At 40.8% G+C, this 11,644-nt stretch overlaps 1 protein-coding gene across 3 annotated transcripts in view; it reads left to right on the top strand.

Annotated features, from left to right (window-relative positions):
* The first annotated feature begins 510 nt into the window (after nucleotides 1–510).
* LOC121632638 (Snf2-related CREBBP activator protein) overlaps nucleotides 511–11,644 on the top strand; it is a 33,620-nt gene continuing 22,486 nt past the window's right edge. For 2 of the 3 annotated variants that reach the window (XM_041974292.1, XM_041974291.1), the window contains exons 1-7: nucleotides 511–654; nucleotides 2,294–2,370; nucleotides 4,471–7,550; nucleotides 8,638–8,679; nucleotides 9,015–9,278; nucleotides 11,037–11,222; nucleotides 11,348–11,488. In XM_041974292.1, coding sequence (XP_041830226.1) covers nucleotides 4,710–7,550; nucleotides 8,638–8,679; nucleotides 9,015–9,278; nucleotides 11,037–11,222; nucleotides 11,348–11,488 — 3,474 coding nt within the window. In that variant the 5' untranslated portion in view covers nucleotides 511–654; nucleotides 2,294–2,370; nucleotides 4,471–4,709. The remainder of the gene's footprint in view (nucleotides 655–2,293; nucleotides 2,371–4,470; nucleotides 7,551–8,637; nucleotides 8,680–9,014; nucleotides 9,279–11,036; nucleotides 11,223–11,347; nucleotides 11,489–11,644) is intronic. The other variant, XM_041974293.1, reaches the window with a different exon arrangement.

Genomic DNA, 11,644 nt, shown 5'->3' with positions numbered 1-11,644 from the left:
CCCTTTTCCCCTTTTTAAAACTATCTTTTTATTGTCTTCACAGATAATACCAAATAAAACGTGCACAAACAAAAGCCATAAAAACAGTAAAACGCCAAACTCACACCAATTCAACCAATAGATTTCATTATTGGTTGAGGATACAATACGGGAACTGCTTCTGTGAGCTCTAACATTCACATTATTATCGTTTTAAAAAAAAAAAATAATAAAATACGGCGAATATCCGTAACGATAGTAACAGTATTAAAGTATTTTCTCAAGTAAGCGAATGGTATTAAAGATGAAATATTTCGTTCATTGCCAAAACAACACCGGTTAATAACATACATTCATGCTATAAGAAACGTTCACATTTCAAGTGGCGCGCTTTACGTTATCTCGCGAGATTTCACTGTGTTCTGTACTTTGTCAGCAGCAGTGGTTCTCCACCATTTCGCTGCGTAAAGTCTCCTCCCCGCGACCGCTACATTCTGCGCCGAAACCCAGTCTCTCCCGGTCCGTATTTTAACTTCTTCCCACAGACCAAGTGGTACCTCGTTGGGTACCGGGAGACAGTTTGGACCACTGGCATTACGGATTGAGTACGATCTTACGTGGATGACGACTCCTTCAACGAGAATTTAGTAAAAGAAAATCGGTCGGAAATTTCAGGTAGGTGGGAACTTAAGATGGCGGCCTTGGGAGGGAGGGGGGCTAAGGAGGAAGTAAAGGGGGGACTTGAGGGGGACTCAGACTTAGGAAAAGGGCACAATCCGACGGCATGTGAGTTGGCAGTATACTTGATGCAGCTTGTCTTCATGGTCTGCTGACAATACAATAAACCAAGACAGAACGGCGGGATAGAAAAGTATTAACACAAACAAATCCCAGAATAGCATTAGAAATAAATTCTAACCTAACAAATTTCCGCAACGTCGCTTCCAAAGAATCGGCCATGACATGGCGGGCCCCCTTAATTCCCCCGTATAATAATTGCAAAATTTATATGAAACTTTATAACATTGCTTTCTAATATTTTGTGTGTTTATATAAAAAGATGCTGTTCTACGTGCCTGAAACGGAATTATTTTAATTAATAAATTTTTTTAAAGAGATTTGACCCCACGCAATGACGTCACTAGCGATTGTCCCCTTCTGTAGTACAAGCAGAAGCGGGTTTTAATGCGACTTTTTAGACGTTTTTGTCTCGCTGTGTAGTAATTTAGTAAATCTGTCTGCATGAAGGGGTAGCTTTGAAGCTGAAGCATTACATAACAGCGAGAGGGATGGGCGCCTGCGCATCAAATGATCGCACCCTACTAACTCTTCTAGCTTGCTAGTTAGCAGCAGGCTTTCCCTTTCGTGCCACACAACCAGTGTTGTTGTAGAGGCTAATGTTAGCTAGCTAACCACACTAGCCAAACCGGCAACGTTAGGCGTTAACCGCTTAACTGTTTTCTTTTTTTCTTTTAAAATTTATGTATTTATTTTTTTATGATGGACACTGTTACGAGCTTGTCGTATCATTACCACTTTCAGTTGGTAATGAAAAGTCGATTTATGTTTCACATGATCTGCACAACCGATGCGCACAGATCCACTGAATAAAGAATGTATCTATTAATGTGGGAAATGATTTTCAAGCCCATGTGGCGACAACTAGCCACAGTGAACAACATTTACAAGAGCATAGATTGAATGATTTGAGGCCCGGCGCGCGCTCGATCACCGGCTTTTAGACTGAGCGCGTGCTGCAGAATTCCTAACATCTTCCTGTGGGCGACTGCAGCAAATGCAAGTTGGAGCTGCTCATTTAGAGCTGCTCTACGGAGTTGTTTTTCTTCATTACTGCTGCAAGATTAGCCACCCAAACACAGCCACATACACTAGCTATAGCAGTAGTTTACTAGCCCTAGCTTAAAGCAGTAGCTATGTCACTGCTTCTTTCGAAACGTGATGTATGAGTTAATCCCATACAGTGTGATTTTTTTAAAATACATATATATATATATATTGTATATCTAATAAAGCCGATTGAACCTTGGCTGTGAAAAGCAGTAGCTATGTTACTGCTTCTTTCGTAACGTGATGTATCAGTTAATCCCATACTGTGTGATTTATTTATTTATTTATTGTATATCTAATAATGCTGATTGAGCTTGTGAAGCCTACTGAAGACGACCATTGCCTCGTGGTTTTCCAGTGTGGAAAACCCTGTAGCTTGCTTCATTAGTTTGTAGATGTGATATGCAGTTGCTTATTTAATTTCAATAGTTAAATCCCCATCTATTTCTCTTTTTCACTTACTCAGAATATGTGGAAGGGATCCTAATTTCTTCATCCTGGAAGTAGAAAGCACAGAAGATCTGTGTCTCACACCACAGACAGGTAAGAAGTTATTGCTTTGTATACATTAGTGATATGTATACTCCAGGTTTCCTATTGATGAGATACCAAGTAAAATTCTGGCTGGTATTGACTATACTGATCTGATACTTAGTACAAATACTTAATGTGTTTGGAAAATCACTGCCTACAATCAATTGCCTACACTATGGAATACACTTTTAGAGTGCCATGCGACCCAAGCTGAAATTGCCACTTTTCTATTCTACAGTCATTTAGCAGACGCTAAATACATATACATGCTACAATAGTATTATAAGTTTGTCAGTACCTATATTCTAGAAAATTTAGTTATCAGTCAAAACAAATTACGTTAATTGATCCCACTATCCATCTATCTTATGTATTAAATATTTTCAGTCATATTATTATTAATTAAAGCCCATGTGGTCTGTTTTATACAAGGTACTGTGTATTTTAATGCCACTTGGCCTGTGTAATCTACTTTAAATGCTCTATATCTGCTAGCAACTTTACCTGGTTAAATCTAGGTGTGTTGAATTGATGTGAGGTGATCTCAGGGACAAACATATTAGTCCAAGTTGAACTCATGCAGCTACTTATTGTGTAATTTACTTATGTCATTACTTATTTCATAACCATATTTATTACTGTACATTTGACAGAGTGAGATGCCTTTAGTTTTAAAAATGCGGGGAACTCCTGTTGTTTGAACATAGACACAAAAATATAAGCATAGTAAACTATGGCAGGTGGAAAAAATTGTTAATTAAGACAAAATCCTGATAGTATATTTACTTCCCACTGTACTATTTGTGCAGTTACCACATATTTACTCCAAATGATTCAAATATAGACATATGAATGTGAGAATTGATTGTAGAACATAAATAGTGTCCACACTCACTAGTACACACATTCAGTGAGATCTAACTGTAGTATTAAGCCCTGAGTTTGATTATGTCTTGAACGTGGAGTATTTGTATGTTGACATTTGGTCAATGTCTGTCTTCGGTAAGAATTAGTAAGTAATTAATAATTAGTAAGTGTTTCTTACAAGAACTCTTGAAAATGTCTGCAGAATCAGACCTGGACATTGCCTGTAGGTACCCTTTCACACACATGTAATACAGCAGATTATCTATGAAAAATGTTCTTAGCACTGGAAATGGCCTGAAGTGTCACCTAAGTAGAGTGGAAAAAAGACAAGATGTAAAAAGTATATCACAGAAATAGTTGTATTTTGATTAGAGCAAATAAGGATTGTGAATGAGACTGGCATATTTCAAATGAATATGCCAGTGAATAATATGTTTTTGGATATGTCAAATTAAATGGATTTAAGCAACAAAATTTAGCATGCACTCTTGCTCATCAGCAATTCTCTTAATAGTAGGTCTGCTCCTCTTCCTGTCAGCTCGTCAGAGGTGATGAGGGTGAGGTATATTTCTCAAATGGAATAAAAAAACACTTACTGGTGGGAGGATAGGGTATCACCTTAAAACAACTGTGATGTGAAAGTAGTCAATATTTATTTGGTCATTATTGAAGATGACAGAGTCAGCGACTTCATTTACCAAATCAAGACCACCTTGTTGCTTGGCATCCAAACAACAGTGTTGTGTTTATATCAACTATACAGTTGAGATGGTGTAAGTATGCTGCTGTCGTATCTGGATCTAAGTGTGGCATTTATCTTATGCACCAGCTAATATGCTAGTTAAATGGTGAGCAGATTTCTTAGTCAATGCACACCTGGCATGTACTGGGGTGTCAATGATGGGGTGTAATTACTGGTATACATACACCATGACGTCAGTTGGACGCTATCCAGACTATATGCCAGGGGCTTGGGCTGGACTTTTTTATTTTGGATAGTTCCACTGTAACACCCCCCAGACCACATCTATTAATTTTAACATTGCAGTTCATTTGTGAAAATTGTCCTTATGAGTCAGCCAGCTGGTAAGGATGAGAAAGCAATATCCTGTGTTTGAATCTTAATTACGTAAGAGCTTGTGTAGAGTTACATTTACCTTTTTCTTGTTTATTCATTTTCAGTTTTTCACCACTTAACCTACTTCATCCAGACACGTTGTTAACCTCCTGTGTCACCTGCAGGTGCAGTGTGTAGCCGGAGCAGCACAGAGGAAGGAAACTCTGGGGGGGAGGCGGTGTGGCAGCAGGCCTCTCCGGCTGTGGATGTGCTGGGTGGCAACCCCCAGGCTGCACAGAATGTGGCTGGGGAGTCACCTCGGCATGCTCCGCAGCCGGTCGCAGCTGCCCCCCGCCCAGTCCCTCCATTCACAAACCCATCCACTGTGCCACTGTTGGCCAGCAATAACTCTTCGATCCCCGGCATGGAGAGCGCCCAACCACCAACCGCCTTGCCTGAGGCTCTACCGAGCAGCGACTTCAAGGACATCATTCCACAAGAAGTTGTTGTTGAGGAGAGCATTGCTGGAGCTGCGAGATCATTGCCAACATCCCTCGCTGAGGACGGCAGTACCTCTGCTGGGATGCAAATGCTATCAACCCCCCCTTGTCCTCTCACCTCACAGATTGGCAGCGCAGTGCAAGAATTTCAATACGGGTCACAAACTATTGAAAAGAAAAGCCACTCAAATAGTCAGACAAACCAAACTCGGCAATCTGGGGCTGGACTTGTTGCAGGGACAAAGGAGGAACAGTCCATCATCTTGGAATATAAACCAGAGACTGGAACAAATATGGAACTTAGTGGAAAGGAGCACACAGGTGAAAATATTCTCCCACAACCCCCATCTAAAATCTGTTTCACAGTGTCATCTTCCTCTGTTCCCCAATCAAATGTTGGTTTTAAAGTTCCAGACCTTAGAGAAATTAGGGTTATGGCGCAGTCTGACAGGGATCCACTCATCCATTCAAGTCAAGGCAGCCATAAACTTCCATCAGGTGCTGCAGAGCCAGCAGACAGTCACCAGGACTCAAAGTCGACACTCTCTCTTTCCTCCACAGATAATACAGAGATTAAACAAACTGACCCATCAGAAATGCAATTTAAATCTTTCACAGCGATCTCAAATGATGCAAGAGAAATGCAAAAAGCAAATTCTGTGGAATCATTTGAGACATTCGGACACGGTAAGGCGGTTGTTGTCACTTCTCAACCCCAATCTGCTGAAATACTTGAGGCCTCAAAGGCTAGAGAAACACCCTCTGGATTATACTCTTCTCCTGGAAAAGAAAACTCATCCATCTGCAATCCCTTTAAATCAGAGCAGTTGGACAGTAACACAAGGGAAGAACAAAATGACACCACCACCTCTTCGTCTGACTTCACAATGCTGCCAGAGTTTTCTTCATTGCAGGAGAACTCCCCAAAACCTGCTACAGAGACCCCTTTGTTTGACACAGGCCTAGTTGTCTCACTGCAGGCAGGAGAGGTTATTAAAGCAGAGACATCTCATACCTCTGATCAAGTCCCTGCAACAGAGACGTCGCTGATTGCTGAAATTCTGCACTCTGATGATGCCCGAGAAATTGTAGTAGTCAGAGAGGAGGCTCATATCAGTGGAGACTGGACGAACATGCACCTAAATCAGAGTTACCTCCTACAAAGAGAAGATGGTAGCGTCTGTGAAGCTGCTATTGTTAATGAACTCTCTTCTGGGGAACCAAAACTATATGAAGAAAGCGTTGAGGCAGGTATGGAGCTCGACTCGCAGAATGTGGAAGTGTACGAGTTCTGTGGCCTGGTGGAGGAGGTTGCTGAGGAGACGGTTTGTGCCACTAGTAGTGCACAGATTCCTCAATCTCCAGGATACGAAGTGAACTTATTCAATGCGTTACTGGAAAACGCTGACGAGTACACCGTCAAAGAGAACCTCGGACCATCTATTCACACAGTTAATGAAACTGACACTATTGTAATTTCCCAGCAGCCCTTGCCTTCATCTAATGATAATTTGTCCCTGCAAAATGCAACAGTGGCTGCAGTTGGGCCACATTTAGTGTTTGATTCTAACCAATCTGTTGAAGTGACACACTCAAGCGAGGTTTGTTTAGTTCAAGTAGCTGCTGTTACATCTAACTCTTTTACTGTTGAACAAACAGAGAACGATACACAAATTGAGACACCACAAATCAGTTCTGCACATTTAACAGAGGTGAGTGACACTGCTGTAGTTCAAACAGTTTCTCCAAAACAGGAAGCAAAAGCAACAGTTGGTTCATTATCTCTCATATCCCCACTGGTTAACGTTAGTAGTGAGGATATGGAGATCCAGCCGCCCGTTGCTGCTTCAGTACATGTTACTTGCGTAGAAAACCAGCCCCGTCTCAGTCAAACTTCAGGATTCACTGTTGTGAGTACCACAAAGCCTGAGGTCTGTGTTTCTTCTCATGAAGAAACCAAAGAAACTCCGGCGTTGATTCCATCACAGAGTATTCAGAATGTTGCTGTGCCCACAGAAACAAAACTTGAGACGTTCTGTTCTACTAATTCCTCTGGTGTTATCAATCCAAAGCTGCTGCTTCTGAAACCAGAAGAAATTCCTCTTCTGAAACACCCACCCTCCCTTTTGGCACAAGTGTCCAAGCAACAGAAAGTGGATGGCACGTTAGCCAATGCCCACAGCTCTTGGACCGACTCAGCATCTGAGGAGTGCCTTCCCCGAACTATCTTAGCAGCAGATTCTTTATCTGTGTCTGTGGCTTTAAGCAGCCAGAAAGATCAGCCAGAGTACTCTGTCAGTAAAACATCTGTGGCAGCAACACCTGTCAAAGTCCAGCAGCCTACTCTGAGCAGCATCAGCTCACTTCAGCTTGAGCACACTCCATCTTTCATCCCCACAGCTTCAACAAGCAAATCAGAGGCCTTAACCTTTACCAAAACTGCAACAACTGAAGCAGAACCTGCTTCTCAAAATGCTGCCACACCCACTGACGCCACCCCACCTGATACACCTCACACCTTTGACATGCTCGGAGCACCAGAGGAAACAGATTGTGCAGCCTTGGAGTCCGCCAATGTCACTCATCATATGAGCAATCCTGATTATGGGGAAGAAGAAAGTGAGGACATGGAGCAGGATGAAGCAGCGGAAGAAACTGAGATTCACGAGGCCACTTTGGGACAAGTTAGCAGTCCCGAGGAAGACAGTGATGATGAACCTGATACCGACAAACATGAGATGACCACTTCCAGCTCATCACATAAGGTAATTTTAAAATTGAAAATTTGTTTATTCGAAGACTGACAATGCTCCAGAATAGGGTATATGGATACAAAGAGTTTTTGCACTGATGTATATCAGAAATAAGGCTCCCTCACAGTACAGCACTGAGCCTTGTGATCGAGAAGAACTTGAATGTCCTTGAATGTCAAAGTATACCATTGAAGTCAAACCATAAGATGAATTTCTTTTATCTGCATTCAGTTGCCCATTTAAATATAGAACAATTTGAAATTCAGCTTTTTGTTTCTTAGGCGGTTGTAAACAGGATGTGGTGATGAGCAACATGCCATAAATGCACTCATTTTTCAGGGGCTTTGTCACAAAATTCAAGGGGAATATAATGAGCTGTTTTCATACATGAACACTGGAAGTTTTCAGGAAAAACTCCAGAAAATGTGGTCTGGTCCTCCTGCACAGTTGCTCTTAACATGAAAATTTTACAGCAGGGAGACTTTCTGCTGGAGATTTACACTCCTGGTTGGAAATAAAAAGGTGCAGGAGACAGGGTGTCCAGAACTTAGGTTGTGGAAATTTGTTCACTTTATAACACATTGAGAATAGCAGATGAAAGTCCTTACTGTACTGCACAAATCTGAACATATGTACAATAGCGGAACGTGACCAGAAAGCAGAGTATGGGTCTACAAAAAGGACACACCAGCACACGTGCTAACCCACACAGTGACAGCAAATACTCCATATTTGTGGACATAATGGTAGATAGTCTCACCAGCTAATGATACAGAAATTATACAAGTGATCTGGGTAGAAAATCTCAGCAGAAAGTTGGGAGCGGATGTTGCAGAACATTTGCTTTCTCACATGCCACTGGTCCAGAACATTTCCAGAACATTTCAGGACTCCAGTGCATGTGAAAGCAGTTTCAGGTTTATCTCCATTAAAACCAAAATCTGATTTCCTGTATCAGGTATGCTGGCATGTTTTATTGTCATTATTCTGCATGTAATCCATCTTAATACAGCTCATGTGAATAGTTTTTTTTTTAATCATCATGTAGTGGTTTATTACTTCTAAGTTGGCCGCATGTTAAGCCATGTGTGTTTTCCAGCATGGACAGAGCAGGACAGACAGACAGGCAATATTCGTTAAGGTAAGTCTGGGTTGTTGTCCAGATAGGCTCACGTTCACAGGACATTCATGGGCACATCCTAGTCAGGCACTGTCACTGCTAACTGTGGAAAATCCTTGACTTCAGCTTTTTGATGATGCATGTGGAGAACAGTCTGACAGAAAGTCAGTTATGCACAGGAGAAATTTCACATTTGCTTTTTTAAACTTTTGCTTTAACTATATTCATGCATGTGGGTTTCATCTTTAGAAATTTATAGCTTTTACCTTTATCACTTCTTTACCTTTATCACTTCTTTACCAAAAAAGACAAACAAAAAAAACTTTCTCTCTTCATCCTTTTGTCTCGGCTCCTAGGTGCGCCAGTGGATTGCAGACAGAGTCGCCATCAATTCATCGCCTGCCTCACCCTCCACCTCCTCCTCATTTCTTAGTCCTTCGGTCTCCTCTGATTGGGCCACACCAAGACGGGAGAAGTCCTCTCCTCTCAGAGGTCCTCATGGCAAGTTTGTTTCACCTTTATCTGTCGGCTACAGTTCCGCCTCTTCCCCGCCTGACCAGGGCACCTCTCATCGGTCCCGTGGAGAGCGTCACACTGACATGGCAGAACTGGCCAAACATGTGAGTCAGCTTTTTAATGTTCAAAACGTTTTTTAGACAGATGTGGAGCTGCAGAAGCTTCAAAAACTATCAGTGTTCATGCTCCACAGGTTGTTTTATAAGCTGCAAAACAATGACAATTTAACTTCTGTGTATCTTTTGGAAAATGTGCACAGTTCAGTGTCTTCCAGCCTTTTCATACTCGTACTACTCGTTTTACACTGTTGCCCATTCAGAAACTTTGATTGAATGTTGTGTGAGAAGTGTGTGTGTTAAAGGTACAAATTCAAAACTGATAACTTTGAACTGGCAGAAAAAAACACAACATAGCCATAAACCCCCCCCAGCAAAAATAAAAAAAAGAAAAATAGCAATTTCTCTTTTACAAAACAAAGTTTTTTGTGCCTCCCCCAACATGGAACTATTTTTCTTACTTAATGTTAGTTATTAGTTAGTGACTAATGTCTGAATTCAACAGTGCAAAAGAGTCTGTATATGACAGCAAGTCAACAGAAGTGTGAGGATGTGGCTTTCTGATTTAACAACACAATAACATTCATTTGGAAGAATGTTAAGTCCTAGTGCAACTTACGGGAAAAACTACTGTTCACATTTGGTGCTAATGTTGATGATCAAAATGCTGATAGACAGTGGTAAGTGCATGTGTTCACCCCTGATGTTAAGGTGTGCCCCTCATCTAACTGACCCCTTGTGATCAGATCTGCCTTCGCTATTTGCAAATAAATGTGTAGCCTACTTAGAAAAGTCAGCTGAGCAACCAACAGGTCATCAGCAGGTCTACCAATTTTTCTGTTCAGCCACAAATGCATTCAGTGGCCTGAACACATCAACATGTTTCACATTTATCTGGGTCACATTTTATAGTGGAATCTACAAGCAATTTAGTGATACAAGAGATGTAAAGAAGTATACAATTTAGCATTTAACAGAGTGTAAACTCTCTGTGTTGCCCCCTTTGTCATACAGAAAACAGAGGTTGTTTAGGGCAAGGCCTATTGAAACGTATTGGAGGTCTGACAAAACTCTTGTCATGTAATGTCAATGAGGTGGTTCTGTAATTTGGCCCAGGACATATTCTGTTCAGACTGTTAACTGAATGTTGACAAGTGTCCTGAACTGGCTTTTAGTTTAGACATTATGCTGTCCACTTGTGATCTGATCACCCAGAATACATGTTGGCACCAAATATAAACAACTTCGGGCACTGTTACCTGTTATCCAATTGCTTTACAGTCACAGGTCCTTTTAAAACATTTTTTCCCTCTTCAAGCAGTCTAAGGGGGATAGGATACTAAATGTATTTTATGCACCCTAACCTCATCCTGCCAAGATAACTATAAAATAAACTCACTGTGTTCAAATACAAGGCTTTCCTGAAAATTCAATTCTCTATGTCAGATGTGTAACAGCTACTAAAGAAGTTTTTGGTGCAACAGAATTCTGCTATTAATTGTTATTATTCTTTTAAAGAAAATCTTTATTTGGCACCATTGTTACCTCCACCAAGGAGGAGGTCATGTTTTCTGTGCCGTTGGTTTGTCTGTTCGTCTGTTAACAACATAACTCAAAGTTCTGGACAGATTTTGATTAAATTTTATTATGATTAAATAAAAAATAATGTTCACAATCATTGGCAAAAAAAAAAAATATACAGTGGCTTGGCAGAGGTCTGCCTTCTCTTAGTGCCTCTAGTATTGATTCTTAAACCATTTTTTCACAGAAAAGGTTTACTGACTGATGTTTCCAATGTTCCTGTAGGAAGCAGACATTGAGCATCGAACTCAGGCTCTAAAGCGGGAGGGCTTCTGGTCAATGAAACGTCTCACCCGTCTGACGGAGCCGCAACGACCGAAGGTTCACTGGGATTATCTGTGTGAGGAGATGCAGTGGCTTTCAGCTGACTTTGCTCAAGAGAGAAGGTGGAAGAGAGGAGTGGCTAGAAAGGTAAGACATCCAGTTCATCACAAAGGTGTCATATTCATTTAAATAATATGAAGTTTTACACATTAAGTACTATGAAGAAATGTTTGAGTAGATTTTAACTCATGGTATTTCTGTTATGTTGTCAGGTGGTACGAATGGTGATGCGACACCATGAGGAGCTGAGGCAAAAAGAAGAAAAAGCCAAAAGAGATGAGCATGCCAAAATCAGAAGAGTTGCATCCTCTATTGCAAAGGAGGTCCGGGCGTTCTGGAGCAGTGTTGAGAAGGTATGAAACCAAAATTGTTTTTTGTCCTAATCTTGAGTTTTAAATATTCTCTTTTTTTATATTTATTTTAATAATTTGATCTTAAATATTTTTTATAATTATTTTTTCATTATATATTATACTTAAATACAAATTTAATTAATTTTATTAATCCCT

This window comes from Melanotaenia boesemani, chromosome 21 (assembly GCF_017639745.1).
Source record: "Melanotaenia boesemani isolate fMelBoe1 chromosome 21, fMelBoe1.pri, whole genome shotgun sequence".
NCBI classification, from domain to species: Eukaryota; Metazoa; Chordata; class Actinopteri; order Atheriniformes; family Melanotaeniidae; genus Melanotaenia; species Melanotaenia boesemani.
The sequence above is the reverse complement of the archived record's forward strand: the minus strand, read 5'-3'. Positions and strand labels throughout refer to the sequence as shown.